Genomic DNA, 21,747 nt, shown 5'->3' with positions numbered 1-21,747 from the left:
AGAGTTGGAAAAAAGACCCCCCCCCACTCCCAAAAATGACTTTTAAACTCAATCAGGTGTAACTAATCACCTTCTCGTTGGCACACAAAGCCATTTGACTTTCAACTGTAGTCAGCTGTGGTCATTTTGATTATCTCAGCATTAAAAGAGCTTTCCTGGAGCATCTTAGTCATTGATAGTGCAACTGAAACAAACAATTAACTATGGGTGGCAAGGCACTGTAAGAAGATCTCCGGGATAAATTTGTAGACAGACACAAGTCAGGAGATGGATAAAAAAAAATAGAAGCACAGTGAAGTCTATTATTAAGAAGTGGAAGGTATTTGGTACAACACAGACTCTCACCGGATCAAGACGTCGCTTCAAACTGGATAAAAAAAACGAGAAGGAAACTGGTCAGAGAGGTGACCAAGAGGCCTACAGCAACTCTAATAAGTGCAGGGTTATTATTTCCTATACCCAATGTATATATAGAAGACTTCTGAAATGATAACAGAGCATTAATAACAAAATTTAACAGAACAAAATAACATATCACTGGGATCAGACCACTGACTGAGAACCAGATCAGTTCAAATCTGTTTTCAACTGATTCAACACTGAATCAACCAAATCATTTGAGAAGATTTGACTCAAAAGAATGTTTCATTTACAAATTAGACATGGCTACTTCTGTAATAAAAGCATTCATCAATATTGAAATAAGATCTGTGGTAGATTTTCAGTGAATAAAGAATAACATTTTGGTCATTTTGTCAAACAAAGACTATGAAGTCTTTGAAATTGTGTGGACTTTTTATGATACTTTTATGGTGTTTTGTTATTTTAAAGCTTGACAGCCACAGACTTTATTCACTTTTGGAATGACATGAGGTGTGAATAAATGGTGACAGAATTTACATTTTTGGATGATGTATCCCTTTAAGGTTTACAGTGTGGAGGGAATTTTTACTGTTAATTATCTTGTGCAGATCTCAAGGCAGTGAAGTTTTCTGTAATATTTCTCTATGATAGTGTAAATTGTAATTGAATATGTTACCGGACACTAAATTGGTCACTAAAGCTATGTGACTGACACATTAAAGTGCCTCCTTTCACTTTCTGTCCCTCTTTCTTTCACTCTCTCATTTACGGTTCCCCTTAGCACAGCTAAAGCTGAGGTTTCATAAATGTAACATCTTTTCTAAAAATAGTCACATTCAGGTTATTCTGTTCCTTCTGAAGTACACAACACCTCAAACGAGGAAATGGCATATCAAGCATGCGATTTAGTGTGGAAACAATGTATGGACTCTAGGTGAACCACATTAATCTTACTTGCATTCATATAAGAGCCTTAAATCCACCAAACACCCGTTTCCATGTGCTCTGTTTAAAACGTGCAAGCACACACGTGCGAGTTCAAGTCATTGAAAGAGGAGCAAAATCAACACTAAACCCCAGGGGGCTGTCCTGCGACTGTACAGTAAAGCAGGACTCATTAGTGGAAACGTATACATTTTTCTCAAATTTTATAGATCTGATGTTTGTACATTTTCTCTGTTCATTAGAAAAGTGCAGTGGCAATTGTCTCGGCATGGCACAATCACAACACTGTTTCACTAAAAGACGCGCACATCACGCCGTCTGCTTGAGCTGGGCTGCTGCCAGAGATAGAGAGAGAGAATGAGCGGTAGAACAAGGAAAAACATGGGGTGGATGGAGATAAGCCTGTGTTAGTGTAATTTGATTAGAGCAGACGATTAACTGTACTGTCAGCAGAATACTTGGGCTCTTCCCTCCATCTCTTCCCCTCTCTTTCTCTTTATCATCCCATTGCTTTGCCAATAATATTATATACATTTCTTTATATAAAGTCAGTTTGTGAATATTAATAACAAAAACATTTAGATTTAAGTAAATCATATAAAAATCTCAAATTCATGATCTCTCAAATTAACTAGAAAATACCAGTGCTTGAATGGTAGAATTATAATAGTGTTAAAGATTTAGTCTTTGGTTTTGTATAAATGAAATGCTCTATCATTTTACTGTGATGACAATCAGCACTTGTTTTTTCAGTCAGCTTCACACAAACACACACACACACACACACCTGAACAACGTCAACATCTTCAGGATGACTAAGGCTACAGGCAGGTGAGGGTTTTTTCAGGGTTAGAACTGAACTCTGCAGGACTGTGGCTCTCTAGGGCTGAACTTGCCTACCCTTGCCTTAGGGTGTACCTTTCATGTAATAAAAGTAAGCTTTAATATTAATCTTTTCATAAGTAATTCAAATGTAATTATCTAGTCATCAGTAATTCAAAAGAAAATATCTCATTATTGAAATCTCTTGTCTTCCAATCAGCCATTACTAACTCATCCATTGCCATGAGTGATAGCATCATTTAATCTGTTTGTTCAGAAGCACCAATTATCCTCATTAGGTACCGCACTCATAAACAAGAGCCCAGCACAGTCTTGTGGCTAAATGGACAGTTTATTTGTGCTCAACTAGTATTGCAATGAAATACATATCATATTCATATATATATACAGTACAGACCAAAAGTTTGGAAACATTACTATTTTTAATGTTTTTGAAAGAAGTTTCTTCTGCTCATCAAGCCTGCATTTATTTGATCAAAAATACAGAAAAAACTGTAAGATTGTGAAATATTATTACAACTTAAAATAATAGTTATCTATTTGAATATACTTTAAAAAAAATAATGTATTCCTGTGATGCAAAGCTGAATTTTCAGCATCATTACTCCAGCCTTCAGTGTCATGTAACATCCAGTCTATCACATGATCATTTAGAAATCATTCAAATATTCAGATTTATTATGAGTGTTGGAAACAGTTCTGCTGTCTAATATATTTGATGAATAAAAGGTTAAAAAGAACAGCATTTATTCGAAAAAAAAAATTATAATAATATATATTCTAATAATATATTTTCTTTACTATCACTTTTTATCAATTTAACACATCCTTGCTGAATAAAAGTATTGATTTTATTTAAAAAAAAAAGAAAGAAAAAAAAAATTACTGACCCCAAATTACTGACCAGTAGTGTATATTGTTATTACAAAGTATTTATATTTTAAAAACATAGCTTCTTTTTTTTTTTTTTTACTTTTTATTCATCAAAGTATCCTAAAAAAGTATCACATGTTCTGAAAAAATATTAAGCAGCAGAACTGTTTCCAACTTTGATAATGAATCATCATATTAGAATGATTTCTAAAGGATCATTTTAGGTTTTGCTGATTTGCGAAATGATAATTTAAAGTATAATAAATTTAAAAACAATTATTTTAAATTGTAATAATATATTGTATTTTTGATCAAATAAATGCAGGCTTGATGAGCAGAAGAAACTTCTTTCAAAAAAATTTTAAATAGTAATGTTTCCAAACTTTTGGTCTGTACTGTATATATATATATATATAAGGGCAAAGTTTTGTAGCTAAACAGTCCATATCCACATCGGTACCTTAAAGGTACATATTAATACTTGAAGTGTACTTATTAGTACCTAAAAGTGTACCTGGTACACTTTTGTAGTTTTTGAAAAGGTACCGCCCCAGTGACAGATTTTGTACCTTTTTTTTCTGGTACCTTTTTTGTACCAGATTTTGTAGAGTGCATATATATATATATATATATATATATATATATATATATATATTAGGGGTGTAACGGTTCACAAAATTCACGGTTCGGTTCGGTTCGATACGATACACTGGTGTCACGGTTCGGTTCGGTACGTTTTAGATACAGCAAAAAGAAAAAATTGGCAGATAAATTTCCTTGATTTTTAAAAAATGTTTTATTTATTAAAACTAACAAAGTATGCTTTTTTTTTTTTTTACAATGAACATTGATGGAGCTATTCTTTTACCCATCTTCTATGGTGTTTTCTTAGCAGCATACTGTATAAAACAAAAACAGCTCCTTATAAAAAAAAAATGAAAATGTTATATTATTGTAGTAGTTATGAACAAATACAAAGATGTAACTTTTTATATGGAACTCTATAACTCTTTATATTGAGTGTGTTTTTACTCAATTGGTTCTCTATAGGGCTTATGTTTTTTGGAACAAAGCAGGAATTACGGTCTGTCTGAAATGGGCTCGTGAAGGAATATTGTAACGGGGCTCAATTACATTAAGCATGTTCTTAAAACCTACGTTTTCCACTACAGAGTAAGGCGCTCGCTCACTCAGTACGCGCTGAAGGCTCGTTGCAAAATGGCTAATGCGTTTAACAGACCAGAAATAGAAGATCCTCCAATAACCAACAGGTCTGGTGTTTGGGTGCACTTTGGATTCCCTGTAAGCTATAATGGTGATGATAGAATGAATGGTAAATAGTAAGGTCTCATATCCGCGGCTATAACGTAAATGTAGCCTACCAATCGCCGTGGTGATGTCTTTTGCCCTGTTTGAATCCGTTGGAAATGTCTGTCTAAATGCTGCGGGGATAGTTTGTTGCGTGTATGTTTCTCCTTTTTTCCGTCTTTTCCCAGATACTGACACACTAAGGTGATGTCGGCGTAAATGAGTTGACATGTTTTAAGTATTCCCGCTGGTGTTTTTTTTTTTTTTTTTTTTGTATTCCCACTGGTGTACCCTAGATGCGACATATCGTTGATTTTTATCCACCACTCTCTTGCCATCACCATTATAGCTTACAGGGAATCCAAAGTGCACCCAAACACCAGACCTGTTGGTTATTGGAGGATCTTCTATTTCTTGTCTGTTTAACGCATTGGCCATTTTGCAACGAGCCTTCAGCGTGTATTACTGAGTGAGCGAGCGCCTGACTGACTGAGTAGCCTAACATAAACATATAAGTTGGTGTTTTTTTCTTCTTCGGGGGTGTCAGGGGCGTTGCCTGTTACGTCGTTTGGGTTATTGGGCTACCTTGTTGAACGCATATCATTATATTTCACAATTTTTTTTATTTTCCAAATATAATTAATTAGTCCAACGAACCGTTCGGTCCATAATGCGTACTGCGTACCGAACCGAAAGCCTCGTACCGAACGGTTCAATACGAATACGCGTATCGTTACACCCCTAATATATATATATAATTTCTGTTGCCACCATTTTTTAAATCTGTTATGTGTTGAGGGTGTATATGTGTCTTTTTTTATCTGTGGTGTTTGTTCTTTATCATGTCTGAAAATGAGAAAGGGGTAAAAGAGAGAGAATGAAAAAGGGAAAGAAAGTGCATCTGATCAGATGAAACGAGTCCTTTTCAAAAGATTCCCTGTGGCTGTGACTCCATTACAGGAGCATGTGACAGAATATTTTATATCTTGACATCTCTGCTTCCGATTGAACTTGCATCATTGCCTACAAAGGGCCATGTGACGGCAGGGTGAGCGAAAGCTCTTTCTGCTTTACGTTTGCAAACACTGTAAATCTGTTTTATTGTCAGTTGAAAGATTATAGGATGCCAGGGAATTTGGCCAAGGTAAATTGATTAAGCACCAAATCTACTGGAAAACAGGCACTAGAACAGATAAAAATAAAGGACAGATCAGCCGTTCAGGTACTTCATACTAGAGGTCTACACAGAGGACCGGAGATCCGTACAGGTTCAGGGTTATATTTTAAATGGTCAGCCGGGTCCCAATCTATTACTTCAGGTCATAGGTCTGTTTAACATTGTGTGTAATAACCGAGTTGATCGGCCTCTGAGAACACCCAGCCGTTATCAGAGTCAGTCTGTGCTGTGCGTGTGTTGTAAAATTAGGATGAGAAAAGTGTGAGTCGGTAATTTTAAATAATGTGGGGAAAAAAACACACACAATGCAATGACTTTACCTTTGACAACTGGCTTTTTTATTTGGAAGGCAGGACTTATTCCGTCATAACGCGCTAGCTTTGCAGTTTCTCCAATTTTTATAATAATATTATGAATGAACTGTCTTGTTGTTATATCTACATTTTTTGGCTTAGAGAGCACAGAGATGATAGCAAATAAGTAAAGCAAACTTCAGCAGCCATGGCACTGGACGAGCAATCGCTATTATAATCCAAGTGGGCTAAAAGTCTAAATTATTCTGCAAGTTGACTCGAGATACAAAAAATGCAAAACTGCAAAGTCGCATTTGTCATCATCAGCGTGACAACAAGTGGAGGAGGAATACAATAACATTTCACAGTGTTGAGATGAATTTGCATATACCTGCCTCATAAACACATCTAATATGTATGAAGTCATTAGCTGACAAAAACTCTGGCAGGAGAAAAGCTGAAAGCTGCTTTATTTTTGTCACTGGGTCTCAAAGACCTCTGCATGTGTACATCAGCACACGTACACAGGCCAGCTTCAGAAAGGTATATGGGAGAAAAGCAATCCATTCATGTATGTCTCTACCCTTTTAGTCTGTCGGAGTCAGATTTACATTTCCTATTAGTCGTTAAACTAGTGCCCCAAGTTAGTGGTTGCCATGGCAACAGAACAGGCATTCCAGCACCTGCTGCCAGCAACCCATGAAATCAGCATGTGCACTTCTGGTTTTGTTTCAAAAGAAGAGTCTTATTTTGCTCACAAGTTCTCTAGATTGTGGAATAAAGCCCTTGAGAATTATGCAAACGGTGCTCCAATTAAGTGTTTACACTCAGCGCTGATTTAAACTGTAACTATAAACATTGTGAAACATCAGCGGACTTCAGAAATTCTGAAATGCACTTTAAGTTCACATAGCCTTGAAGCACATTTTCATTAACTGTTGTTAAATGAGCATAAAACATGACTTAGACTATTATGTAATGCAACGTGACATGAGCTACAAGAACAGTTTGGCACTTGAACTGATACTTCACAGCTCAAAAGAAATGCCTGCGAGCCTCATTGCTTCATGTATTTACATTTAAAACTTTTCTTTATGTGTAATTATGTGATATTATTTCCTTGCAGATAATCTGCACGTTATAATTATAGAAATAATATGATTCCACAGAACTCAAACTGACTCTAACTGACTCTTGTGTCTAAATATTTGATAACACTTTATAAATAAGGTCCCATTAGTTAATGGGAAATAAATTAATATTATATAACAATGAGCGATACATTTGCTACATTTATTCATCTTTGTTCACATTAGTTAATAAAAAAAACAGCTGTTCACTGTTAGTTCATGTTAACTGAGGTCCACTAAATAAAATGAACAGATTCAAGTTTTATGTTAATTTTAGTAAATGTTGGAATTAACATTATTTTTATTATATTATTATTATTTATTGATCATTTGTGTTAACTAATGTAGTTTACTTATGTTAACAAATGCAACTTTATTGTAAAGTGTTACCAGATAATTTGCACTAAAAACTAAAATCAGTCGTTTATTTAAAGTGAATCGCAACATTGATTGTATGAAAAATGGATATTCATTTTAACATTTGCTAAGGATTACATTTAAATGATCAGTGTTTTTAAAGACTTACTATGTAAAGTTGAATGATGGTGAAAGTAATTTAAATGAACATATACAAGAAATTAGAATGTACAATGAATGATCCAAATCAATCTAGACTATCCTTTCTTGTGACGAAACGGCTTCATGCTACTTTAAAAAGTTTTAGCTAATTAATTTCAATTGTTTTGCCTATCTCACATACAAATAATTCTAGATCCCACCTCTGAAGCTAATGATGTTCTGTACTGTATGACTGTTTGCCCAGAAAGCATATGTATGTTTACTCAGAAAATAAGCCTCTCATGAGGGAGTTCCACCATATAAATAACAGTGTGTTGGCAGCTGGTCATGTTTAATAGCACATATAATGGAACTGACTCATTTTCCTCTGAGTGGTGAATCACAGCTCAATGGCAGTGTGATCTGCGAGAGCCCCGCCGTGGATGACCCCGCAGGCATCATCTCTAGAGTCAACGCTCCATTATGTCTCTCATCTGTCTTTGTAACTAATCACTGATCACTAACAGATCCAAACTAGAAAAAACATTTGTTGAGACAAGTTGGCTAGAGAAAGCCTGACCAGAAAGTTTGAAGAAGTTTAAAGAAGTTAGAAGTTTATAGTTTAAAGTTAGATTGATAGATTTGTTGAAAGAAAGAAAGATATATTAGTTAGAAAGAATGACAGATAGATTAGTTAGAAAGAATGATATAGATTAGTTCAAAAGAAAGAATGATAGATAGATTAGTTCAAAAGAAAGAATGCATGCGACTAGCATGTTGCTAGCATGATTAGCATGTTGCTAGCATGTTGTTAGCATGACTAGCATGTCGCTATCATTTTTCTAGCATGATTAACATGCTGCTAGCATGTTTCTAGCATGTTTCTAGCATGTTTCTAGCATGATTAGCAAGTTACTAGCATGTTGTTAGCATGACTAACATGTCGCTACCATGTTTCTAGCATGACTAGCATGCGACTAGCATGTTGCTAGCATGTTTCTAGCATGATTAGTATACGAATAGCATGTTGTTAACATAACTAGCATGGGGCTACCATGTTTCTAGCATGTTTTAGCATTATTATAATGCTGCTAGCATGTTGCTAGCATGTTTCTAGCATGATTAGCAAATTACTAGCACTTTGTTAGCATGACTAGCATGTTGCTAGCATGTTTCTAGCATGACTAGCATGCGACTAGCATGTTGCTAGCATGTTTCTAGCATGATTAGCATGCGAATAGCATGTTGCTAGCATATTGTTATCATAACTAGCATGTTGCTAGTATATTTCTAGCATGATTAGCATTCGACTAGCATGTTGCTAGGATGTTTCTAGCATGATTAGCATGTGACTAGTATGTTTCTAGCATGAATAGCATGTTGTTAGCATGTCGCTAGCATGTTTCTAGCATTAATTAACATGCGACTATCATGTTTCTAGCATGATTAGCATGTCGCTAGCATGTTTCTAGCATGATAAGCATACGACTAGCATGTTGCTAGCATGTTTCTAGCATGATTAGCATGTTTGCTAACATGTTTCTAGCATCATTAGCATGCGACTAGTATGTTTCTAGCATGTTGTTACCATGACTAGCATGTTGCTATTATATTTCTAGCATGATTATCCTTCGACTAGCATGTTTCTAGCATGATTAGCATGTTGCTAGCATGTTTCTAGCATGATTATCATGTGACTAGCATGTTTCTAGCATGATTAGCATGTTGCTAGCATGTTTCTAGCATGACTAACATGCGACTAGCATGTTGTTAGCATGTTTCTAGCATGACTAGCATGTGACTAGCATGTCGTTAACATGTTTTCTAGCATGATTAACATTTGAATAGCATGTTTCTAACATTAGCATGTTGCTAGGATAGATAGATAGATAGATAGATAGATAGATAGATAGATAGATAGATAGATAGATAGATAGACAGATAGACATAGAATGGTAGTTTAATTGAGTCTAGTGCTTCCGGGAGTTTAGATTTGAATTTTTGGCTTGTGCACTAATGGGCCACCCTAGTCTTGGCTCAATTTGAGCTCTTTGCAATGTAAGTCTATGGGGTTTTTTATAATTTTTAAGAAAACTGAAAGTAAAATCAGTCTGAAAAGATATAGCACACCAAGTCAAAACAGTCTGAAAGTTGACCCGAGTTTGGAGTTTGTAGAGTTAAAGCTCTAGGAGGAGTTAGAGTTGCAAAATTTTGGGTCAGAAGAATAATAAAAAGAAGAAGAATAATAAGTTTAAATAGGATTTCAGTAAGTTGGCTTTCTCAAGCCAACTTAATTAAAGGTAGCTGTCTAAGTTACCAAAAATGGTCACAAATGAATCAAAACACAATCGAGGTGGTAATGTGATCAGAAATGGATGGCAACATCCTTTTTGACCTGTAGCTAAAAACTTTTTCTATATTGGCCAGTTTCACAAAAAGTTGTCAAGCAGATTTTGCACCCAAATGTCACAGAAAAAAAACATGATTACATTTGCAAGGCATAAACATGCATGCAAATAATGATAAAATGTAGAACAGTTCTGTCAGCTGGCCTAAAACACTGTTATTGCCGAGGCCTGAACTTGCTTGCTGACTTAGTTGTACAGTTTTCACTCTAGTTTAGAAATAAATAAAGCTTTTCAACTCACATCCAATCATCATCATGGCCACGGCGAAGATCTTCTCCCCATCTGTGGTGGGAGCGATGTTTCCAAAGCCAATACTGGTCAGGCTGGTCATGGTGAAGTACAGAGCCGTAATGTAGACAGAATCTTTTGTAGGTCCACCTTCCCATCTTCCCGTCCCACTGGTGTTGAAGCGATAGGGTGACCCGATGGTCTCACCCAGCATATAAAGCCAGCTGTATGTACGTACTGTGTTATGATCCTCATCAATCACCTCATAGTCTCCAATACTGTACCAGATGCAGGCCAGCCAATGGGCCGCCAGCCCAAACACACAAACTAGCAGAACCAAAACAGCCGCACCGTATTCAATGTAGTGATCTAGTTTGCGAGCCACCCGGCCCAGACGCAACAACCGAACCACCTTCAGCGAACTAAACAAGCTACTGATACCCTGAAGGAGAGACAGAGAGATAGAGAGAGTTATACATACAGCATAATCATTCAAACGTGTGCTGATATGTTTTCGTCCATCCATCCATCAAATACAAACATTATAAGCCGAAGTAATTCTACAAACACTTTTTCTTGAGTCTAAACAAAGTGCATTGTCTGTCTTAGCACAGATTCTCTGCATTTATAAATGTGCACAGGTGTCTGCCAAGCCAGCCGTCTGAAATCAACAATACAGAGAGCTGCAACAGCACCTGAGCAGCCAGAAAATAGAACTCCTCAGATCTGAACAAACATGCTGGAATAGATTTAAAAATAACCTAAGTGTACAATCTTAAAAGTGTACTTCTGTGTTGTCAAAGCATGGTTTTTCTCTATTTTCTTTCCCCTATTATTTATTGTCACCAGAGTTATTGCAATCATTATTCTGAGAAACAGAACAGGGGATGAGCCACCACTAGTTGTACTGATGACTTAATTTTGAAATTTGGTTGAAATTTTCCTTTATATATTATATATTCTTTACTGGGTGAACTATGAGTGCATGTTCATAAATAAAACAGCTTTCTTGAGTACACTGCACGCCAATCAAACATACTATACACAAGAACATCAATACACATTACACAATACACTAGAGACTTGCTTGCCACAACAATAATATTAAATATGTATAATATCGGTTTTAAATATTCAAGCCAAAATCACCATGCATCCCTACACTCTGTTTATGTGAGCATTTTTATTTTTTACACACTCTTTCAGATCACGAATAAGAATATTATTTTCTCCATGGATTTAGTTATTACAAATACAAATTACAACACGTCTAGTGATTTCTTCAGTTCTCTTCGAAGAGACACTGAAAAGCAATTAAGCTTCTTTCTAGCCATTTAACTTTATTGAAAAAATAAAAAGGACATTTTGGGGGGGAAAAAACATTTTGCATAGTATTTGTGCTGCTGCTTTGTGATATTACAGTAATTCCAGTCAGTGTGCATGAAATCTTTATTAAAGGGATAGTTATTACAAAAATGAAAATTCTGTCAATATTTACTCACCCTCATGTCATCCCAAACCTGTATGCAGTTGTATACTTTAGAGTTTACATGCAGTTTTATTTTAAATTCTGAAATTACCAAATACCAAAAAAGCCACTACAAACTATGTTCTGATTTAGATGAACTCAAGAACCAGATCAGTGAATAAATGATTCTTTTGAGCCAGTTCTTTTCAATGAAATGGTTGACTTGGTTGTTAAACCGTTTTGAACAATTTATTGATGAGTTCAACTCACAGAATCAATAATCTAGTCTAAATAACTGCTTATTTTGTGTTTTACACACAAAGTTTTAATTTGACTTCAGATGACCAGTAATAAATAATATGGACTACTTTTATGGTGCTTTTTGGTCTATGTCGTGCTTAACAGATGATGTCACCATTAAGTATTGTGGAGGCGGAGGCGTGGTTTAGCGAAGCCTGCAGCGGGAGAGAGAGTCGGGAGACGAATGGTGAGTGAGCGGGTTGAACGGAAATAATCCACACCTGTCTCTTGTTTCAGTAATTGGCGTGGAGAGAGTATTTAACGCCAGGGAAAACGGGAGTAGAAGAGAGAGAAGGACTGCTGACGCCCGCACGAACCGGAAGCCGCAACCCGGAAGTCTGTCTAGTTTTGTTGTTGCCGGTGTGAGTGATACCGTAGAGATCAGTTATTCCTTAAATAAAAATGTCAGCAGTCAAGCCGACCCCTCGTCCTCTTCCTTTCCATCCTTAAACCTTTGTACAAGTATGTTTAAAACGGAGTGGCGGGAAAAGTTCCACTGACAGCAAGAGATTGCAAATAGGGTTGGAACAACAAGAGTTTATTTTTATTTTTTATTTATTTTTTTTATTTTTTTTGAGTGAAATATTCCTTTAAACATCCTTACATACCAATCAACACATCCATTGAGTTACAAACACTGACACACACACACACAGACGATAGTTTAATACACACCAAACAAATTACAAAAATTCATAAAAAAGATTCTGAATGATTTGATTAGAAACATGATATAATAAACTAAGGTGTAATACTGTTTTGGTTTACATCAATGTCTTATTGATACCCTGAGGCACAGTATATCAATCAAATGCCGAGTTTTGAGATGAAAGGCCTACTTGAGTGACAGCTCGATGATTCCAGTTCTTCATTGGCCCACAACAAACATAGGCAGTGCAAGGGACATGCAAAAAGAAAGAGGGATGAGGAGGAAAAAACACAAAAGAGAATGACAATGGTCAACAGAAGAATATGTGAACAGTTACTGCAAACAAAAGCATGGCGCTTTGAATCAAGAGTGAAAAAGCAGAGCCTGGCCTGTTAGTGAGATCACAAGCATCGCAGACGTTAATAATCAAGCTTCCCCTGCAAAGGCAATGTGAAACAATGACAGATGTCTCTGTGAAATCAGACAAGAATTATGCAATGTAAGATAATTATGCAAACAAAAGTTTTGAAATGAAACGCCTGAGGAGGATTTTGATTATTACAAACCACACAGCTCTCCCTGTGGGCCATAACAATATGCACCTGTTCCAGCTAACGGAACAGAGCAATGTGTGTGTGCATGTAAGCCTGGTCCTTGTGTTTGTCCTTTGAGAGAAAGAAATAGTGATTGCATTTCAATTTGTATTATCTTATTCTAAAAGTATATCCTGTGTGTCATTTGCCGATGGAAATGGACAATGGACAGTATGTAATAAGATAATATGATAAGATAATATGCCATAGTGTTTTTGACATAGTTTGTGACATTGTTAACTTAAAGGTACAGGTTGTAGGACCTGCCACTAGAGGGCACACTACCAAAACAATAACAATCGTGTGGTTTGATGACGCTAAGAAAGAGCGTGGAATGATGGGATTTGTTGTCTTTTACCCAACCGCTGACGGCCATCAATCAGACAAAAAGATAAATCATGGACTTAACGCGAGTTCAACAATTTGCGCAAGTAGATTACATACAAAGTCAATGCAAAGACGTGATCAGACTATGGATCAGAAGCGTCCTCGCGCGGGTCTAGAGATGCGATGCCCCGAGTTTGCCGTGTATGCCCCATAATGCTAATCTTGTTGATCATTATAATAACATACGTTTTCTGTAAGATACGAATCAAAACAACTCACCTGTCGAGTAAAACACAAGCGAGTTCGGCATCTCTTTCTAGTTGAAGTTTGTCGCGAAGCTACTTTCTGCATTTTTCCACGACCCTGTTGTCATGTGGTTTCTACGTCAGTAAAGGCAGTAACAAAGGGTAACTAACGTCATTGACAGGCCACTGCACTGCCCCATGTCACTGTTTAAAATGGGAATTTTCTCATGATTTACAAGTATTTGAAAACATTAGAGATATTATTAGTAATCAGCTGGACAGAACACTAGCCTAGTGGTTTTTGGATATTTTACTGCAAATATCTTACAAATTGTACCTTTAAACATAGATGCACACTTCCCATCCAAGCAATTTCAGCATACAAATAATCTGGAAAGCAGATCTAATGCTGCCTTTAGGATATGTTGAAATAATGATGTATTTATGAACAATCATTAATGGCACCACAATATCATAATAACCCATGAGAAGCTGTGGATTTTCTTCAAGCGTTGGTTGCATGTTAATAAAAGAATTATGATGGAAGGCTCAAATATATTATTCATATTAAGATTGTGATAATGACTATTCTGCTCATTTAGGCATTTTATGAGTTAACAGACTTGTTTGGCAAAACTACATTTCCCATCATTCCCTATGGCAGCGCAAAAACACAAAATACATGAACTATCATTTAAAAGTTTAGGGTCAGTAAGATTTATTTATTTAGAAAGAAAGAAATTAATAGTTTTTATTCAAAAGATGCATTAAATTGATCAATTGAGGGTAAGGATATTTTATATTGTTACAAAATAATATATTTCAATTAAATTCTGTTCTTTTATACTTTCTATTCATCTAAGAATCCTGAAAAAAAAATTATCATTGTTTGTACAAAAATATTAAGCAGCACAACTGTTTTTAACATTGACAATAATAATAAATGTTTCTTAAGCATATTAGAATGATTTCTGAATTATCATGTGACACTGAAGACTGGAATAATGACTACTGAAAATTCAGCTTTGCCATCTCAGGAATAAATGACTTTTCAAAAATATATTAAAACAGAACTCAGTTTTTTGTATTTTTATTTCACATATTACTGTTTTAAAGGTATTTTAATCAAATAAATACAGCCTTAGTGAGCATAAGAGCCTTCTTTCAATAACATGACAAATCAACCCCAAAGCCTTGATCATTAGTGTTGATCAGTTATAATCAAATGTAAATTTTTGCATTTCATTTTCTTAAGCTAATGCAATACATCCTCTTTTTGTCTTTATCAGGAAATGAAAACTATAAGTTCAACTAAAATAAAATTGTCCAATGCTCCTTTTTTATTCTAACCACCCAAATGTTGTATTTGCCTTTTTTTTCGAATGCTTTCTTGCTGTAAAGTAACAAATGTTTTGTTAAGGTTCACCTTAACCTAGTGTGTTTCCTGCCCGGCAGTGTGCACAGACTGATCTGATGAGCTTGATGTAGCTGATCACGGTAAACTGCTGCTGACACCCCCTCTGGAAAGCCATATGCCCAGGGGCAAGATGAAAGCTCGGATCCTGCATATGTGCAAGTGTGTTTGTGCACAACACAGGGGAAGTGGGGAGGAAGAATGTCTGAGTGGGTGAATGTGCTGGTATCATATTCATTTGTAACTTGACTTACAGTATGCGAGTGTGTGTGTGTGTGTGTGTGTGTGTGTGTGTTTCACTGGGAATCACAGCAATTATATATATATATATATATATATATATATATATATATATATATATATATATATATTAGTGGTGGGCATATGTAAAATTTTTTAATCTAGATTAATCTCACTGTGATCGATAGATTAATCTAGATTAAAATGGTTCATTCGAATTCTGCCGAAGGCATTCAGAATATGCGTGTTACCCAAATAAAATTGACAAACAGTAAGTCTTTGAGAAGGGGTTTATCAAGCTAGGTGGTGCATTAGAAAAGGGGCTCATCTCCTGTTTCCAAAATGCATCACAAAGTGCTTGAAAAAGCTGTAAACTAATTCCACATTGCACAAGGTGCAAACAATCTTACGCCTGTTTCACACATACTCTGTCTGCAGTGCGTATGCGTTGCATATTTTTTTACGCACCCATGTTAACGGATTCCAGTTGCGTTCCAGGAGTGTTGCGTCTGCAGCAGTGCAGCGATCGTTTACGTACCGAGTAGCAAACTGCAAACGCATCCTGTGTGAAAGCACATCAAGTCCGTGCTGCACCACATACGTAACGCACACGGACTGCATACGCACTGCAGACGGAGTATGTGTGAAAGAGGCGTGAGCAGGGCCGTAGCTCGGGTCAGCGGGGACCCGGTGAAGGTTGTACCAGTGGGCCCTGTTTGAAATTGTTTAATTTGTAAGTTTGTTTATTTTTATTTATTTGTGCTATTTACACAATGTTTAAGTTTTGGTCAAGTTTGTAGGTGTCAAGGTACAGAAACCAAATAATTAAATGTAAAATAGCACTGGATAGTCTTCAATGTAAAAATGAAATATACAGTCAAACCTACATTTATTCAGACACCTTCAACATTTCTCACATTATTACAGTTTTGCTATATATAATAAAAAATTATATCTGGTGTCTGAATAATTTTTGGTTTGACTGTTAAAACTACAAAGTAATTCAGTCAAGAGCAGTGAGTGATTTTCATTTTCATTTTCTTGGATGAACATTACAGCAGCCAGTAGCTAAATTAGACGCGGTCACTTTAAGAGACGATGAACGCATCCAATATAATACACATCCCATTTTTTTCCTCAACTGTTTACTTTCACTTAAGAAATAACTGACAGTTTTTTCTAGCATAATTTCCAAGGTGGATATTTTTACATATTTTGTATGTATTTGTCGGCACAAGAGCAAAAATAAGCAAGTTCGGTGTTCAAGTGTTTTGAGACGCCTTTCTCTGCATGAGCACTGAACACCAGAACACCGCGAGTACTAAATTGGGCTCTTTCACATCTTTTTGTTTGTTCAAACTGCGATTTGTATTTGTTCGTTCAGGTGCAGGAGGGACTTCGAGGAAAACTTCACAGAAGAGAGCTCGGTTCAGTGTCGCTGTCCGTGATACCTGGCTCTCTCTCTCGTGCGCACCGAATACAGCGCGCGAGTAACCAGCTACTCTGTTCAGCTTTTCCGCGTCTTGTTTTTGGATGCTTTAATGTTTAAATCGACAAGCGGTATGGCTTAAAAACACGTGAAAAAGATAAGCTTTCGTGACGATGCGCAGCAGTGGCCGGTCAACTGTCCTGATCATCTTTTTAGGCTGGCCTCAGCCAGTCGGTTATATAAAATATCAAGGTGAAAGTCATCATAGCTTGCTTAGTATAGACCCAGCTCCCAACCCAACTTTGAGAATAGATTAACGGCGATATTTTTTTTATCGCCCGATAAGAGTCTCACGTTAACGCAGCACGTTAACGCCGATAACGGCCCACCACTAATATATATATATATATAACCTATTTAAATTGTTAAATTGTTTACTCAACCTCATATTGTTCCAAAAATCTATGACTTTCTTTTCAGATTTAAAAACATATTTCACCTGGTTTTATCCAAAAAATTTAAGTCAGTGTGATTCAAAACAACACGAAAGCAACAAAAGCAACAGATATGTGCTGTATTTTATTCATCATCAGCTAATTTTAAGTTCAAAGACCGCAAGAGTAGAGAGCGCGGCTGGTAAGCACTGGTAAGAAAAGTTAGTCTCACTACTTTTAATGTAGATGATTGTTTGTTGATCGTCTGCTACCTTTCAGTTCCATTTGCAGCAGTTAGCGATGCTAAAAATGCATCTCAAACAATTAGAATATCATGGAAAAGTTCTTTATTTTTTGTAATTTAATTCAAAAAAGCAAACTTTCTTATATTCTAGGTTCATTGCACACAAAGTTTGTTTTGTTTTAATTCTGATGCTTACGACTTACAGCTTAGGAAAATTAAAAATTCAGTATCTCAAAAAAAGTGAATATTACATTTTGAGCTTGATTAGTTTGATTAATTTTGAGTATAAATACTAGGTACCTCTTGGTCTAGTTTAGAACATGCAACCACAATTATGGGAAAGATTACTGACTTGACAGTTGTCCAGAAGACAATCATCAACACCCTCCACAAGGAAGGTAAGCCACAGAAGGTAATTCCTGAAAGGACTGGCTGTTCACAGAGTGCTGTATCAAAATATATTCATAGAAAGTTGACTGGAAGGAAAAAGTGTGGTAGAAAAAGGTGCACAAGCAACAGGGATGACCACAGCCTTGGGAAGATTGTCAGGAAAAGCTGATCCAAGGTCAAGGTCAAGGTATCCTTATTTCATACTGGCAGTTAAATTTGTTTTGCAGATAAAAGAAGAATTCGGTCATCCAAAATAAAACAGAGAAAACATAAAACAGACATAAAACAGGCTGCACCATGACACATACACATCCTCTATCCAAATTAACTATAAAATACTAAAACATTTATCTTACTCATATTATTTAAAATTTCAATTGCCACTGGAACAAAAGTATTTCTGTACCGTCTAGTCTTCCATCTCAAGAGCACAAACCGACGACCAGAGGGAAGTAACTGAAAGTCATTCCTTAAGGGATGCGACCGATCATTCAAGACAACACTTGTTTTCCGGTAGAGCTGATTTGTATAAATATTTCCCAAATTCCGTTAATTTACTCCAATTATCCTACTCGCCCATTTAACAATTTGGTTTAAGAAATTCTTATTCTTCACTGACATGCTTCCACATCACACCACAATGGAAAACGACAGAACAGAAACAATAAAAGCACAGTAAAACAAAGTCAGCATGTGTCTATCAATGTTAAATTTAGCAAGTTTCCTAAGGCAACTCAAGCGTTGATGACCCTTTTTGCAGACCATTTCACAATTCAACTCAAATTACAGTTTCGAGTTTATGGGCCCTATCATACACCCAGAACAATGCGGCGCAAGGCGCAGCGCAAGTGTGTTTGCTAGTTTCAGTCCGGCGCTGTTTCGCATTTTCCCGTCCAGCGCCATGTTGTTTAATTAGCAAATGCATTTGCGCTCATTTTTGCGCCCATGGGCGTGTTGGTCTAAAAAAGAGGTGTGTTCAAGGCGCATTGCTGGCGCAAATGCAATTTTAAGGAGCTGAAAATAGACTGCGCCATAGACCAGCTCAAACCTGGTCTAAAGTCTGGAACAATGTTTTTTCTTTGTTATTTAAAGATCGAACACGCTGCTTGTTAAACACAGGGACGCACAGAAGCACACAAACATGCCAAATTTTAAAAATTAAAGGATTGCAATGCATACGATTTTTTTGTAGGCTAATTATATATATATATACATATATAAAAATGCCTACATGTCATAATGGATAGTCATCGCATGTATCAGAATTAGGCTATCTGTTTGCTCGCACACGAGCAGCTCTGTTTCATCTCGGAGTCGGAGACGCGTTCTGTCGTTGCTTGCCAAATTCCGCTGTGTAAAAAGCAAATACGTCATGGCACGAGCGCAACTGACTCTTAAAGAAAATGGAAGACGAGACTCTGATTGGTTTATTGCACGTTACACCCAAAAAACACCCATTACTAGGATAGGGAAAACCCGTTTAGACCATGCGCCCAGGCATGCCAACTGTTTTTCCGTCATTAAAATAGCAAAAGTGGATTTGGACACGCCCTGAGTGCACCTGCGCTGTGCGCTTTACACTTTGTGTTTAGATCGATAAAATAGGGCCCTATGACTGTGCCAAGATATTTATAACTCTCTGCACGATCCACAACCTGTCCTTTGATAGTAGTAGTGAAGTGATCAACAGTGTGTGTTCTAAAATCAATTATCATGTCTTTTGTTTTAGTAATATTTAACTTTAGATAAGAATCATCACACCAGGTCACAAAATCATCCACAACATAGCAGGCTCACTATCACTGTGTCATCCGCAAACTTAATAAATATCCTGTTTTCATGTAAGCTTTGACACATATTGGTGTACAAAATATATAGTAACGGTGAAAGAACACTGCCTTGATGGGATCATGTGGATAAATATAATACATCTGAGAAGCTACCATTCACTTTTACCCTCTGCATTCTGTTAGTTAAAAAGTCCAATTTCTCAAATTATTTCATTACTAAGGAGGTGAGGGCAACTGGTCTCAGATCATTTAACACTTTAGGGTTATTCCATTTGGGAACAGGAGTAATAGTAGACTTTTTCCACAGGCTAGGTACCTTCTGTTCCCGTAGTTACCAATTAAAAATATCAGAAAATATTGAAGTTAACTGCTTTGCACAGTGCTTTAATATTCTTCCACATATGTAGTCTGGGCCAGGACTCTTATTCACCTTAGTGGAGAGAAAAATGTCCTCCACTGCTGCCTGTTCTAAGACTATGTGGGAATCATCCTTACACAGGTATCGCAATTCTTCTACTTCATCTTTAAAATCAAAACTTTCAAATCTTGAATAAAACCTATTAAGAGCATTTGAAAGGTCATCATTTGATCTAAAACCATCAATACACAAAGTGCTCTTTTTCACATTATGCTGTAATCCCACAATTTTCTTCATACCACACCAAGCTGAGCCTAAATTATTGTCTGCCATATTATTTTCTAACTTAACTTTGTATGCTTGCTTAGCTTTAAGGATCTCCATTCTAACCTCCTTCCTCGCTATTGCCCTCTCTAAACCTTCCCCCTGATTGTAGGCTAGCTTTTTGTTCTGCAAACTTGTTTAGACTGATTTTGACATCCATGGTTTAGTATTTAGGAAAACCTTAAATTTATATGCAGGCACAATCATATCCTCACAAAAGGTTATATAGGAACAAACAACATCAGTGAGTTCGTCAATATGTTCACAAGAGTCCTTGAACAACTCCCAATCCGTACAATCGAAACACCTTTGCAGACGGGCGATAGAGTCTTCGGACCACATTATGACTTCTCTCATCTGAGGTTTGTCTCTCTTGAATAAGGGTCTATATATAGGAAGGAGCTGCACACAATTGGGGTCAGCAGATCCCAGTGCTGACAATGGTACAGACTTATATGCCCCCTTTATATTCCCATAACAGAGATCCAGCATCTTATTTTGTCTTGTTGGGCATGTGATGTATTGATAGAAATTTGGCGGGGTCTTTTTAAGTGACACATGATTAAAATCTCCCAAAATAAAATTCGGCACCTCTGGTGAAATATTCTGAAGTCCTTGAACAACATCAGATACAATGTTCGATACAATGTTCGATGCAATGACGTCGTTAGCTTTCGGATTAATGTACACAACCGTCATAAAAATTTGTGGAAATTCCCATGGGAAAAAAAATGGATGAAGGGAAACTGGCAATAATTCAATGTCGGGTGTACAGATCGCCGCAGTACAATATCGCTTGTTGACATAGAGGCACACACCCCCACCGCGGGATTTACCTGTGATTTCTGCACTCCTGACCGAGGCAAAATGGTATACCAAAACCATCAACACACAGGCCATTATCCAAGACCTCCTCGTTTAGCCAGGATTCTGTGAGTGCTATGACACAGCTGTTTCTGTATTCCTGAAGAAAACGAACATTTCCATGAATTCAAGAACTTGGGAGAGCTTCACCGGACTGAAGCTGGAGTAAGCGCATCAAGAGTCACCACACTCAGACGTGATCAGGAAAAGGGCTACAGTTGTCACATTCCTAGAACCAAGCCACTCCTGAACCAGAAAATACGTCAGAACTATTTCACCCTTCGGGTGAGGAGAAAAAGAACTGGACTGTAGCTCAGTGATCCACAGTCCTCTTTTCAGATGAAAGTTTAAATTTAGCATTTCATTTGGAAATCAAGGACTGGAGTCTGGAGGAAGACTGGAGAGGCACAGAATACAAAGTCCAGTGTGAAGTTTCTGAAGTCAGAGATGATTTGGTTCAGGTGACCTCTGCTGATGTTGCTCCATTGTATTTTATCAAGTCCAAAGTCAATGCAGCCATCTAGCAGGAGACTTTGGAGCAATTTATGCTTCCATCTGCTGACAAGCTTTATCGAGATGCTGATTTCCTTTTCCAGCAGGACTTATGCACCT

General features: G+C 36.7%; 1 protein-coding gene across 3 annotated transcripts in view; it reads right to left on the bottom strand.

Moving 5' to 3' along the window:
• LOC132111558 (potassium voltage-gated channel subfamily H member 1-like) overlaps positions 1-21,747 on the bottom strand; it is a 60,282-nt gene that overhangs the window by 26,299 nt on the left and 12,236 nt on the right. For all 3 annotated transcript variants that reach the window (XM_059518958.1, XM_059518960.1, XM_059518959.1), the window contains one exon: positions 10,079-10,508. In XM_059518958.1, coding sequence (XP_059374941.1) covers positions 10,079-10,508 — 430 coding nt within the window. The remainder of the gene's footprint in view (positions 1-10,078; positions 10,509-21,747) is intronic.

Source organism: Carassius carassius, chromosome 31 (genome assembly GCF_963082965.1).
Source record: "Carassius carassius chromosome 31, fCarCar2.1, whole genome shotgun sequence".
NCBI classification, from domain to species: Eukaryota; Metazoa; Chordata; class Actinopteri; order Cypriniformes; family Cyprinidae; genus Carassius; species Carassius carassius.
This window is presented reverse-complemented; position numbering and strand designations above follow the sequence as displayed.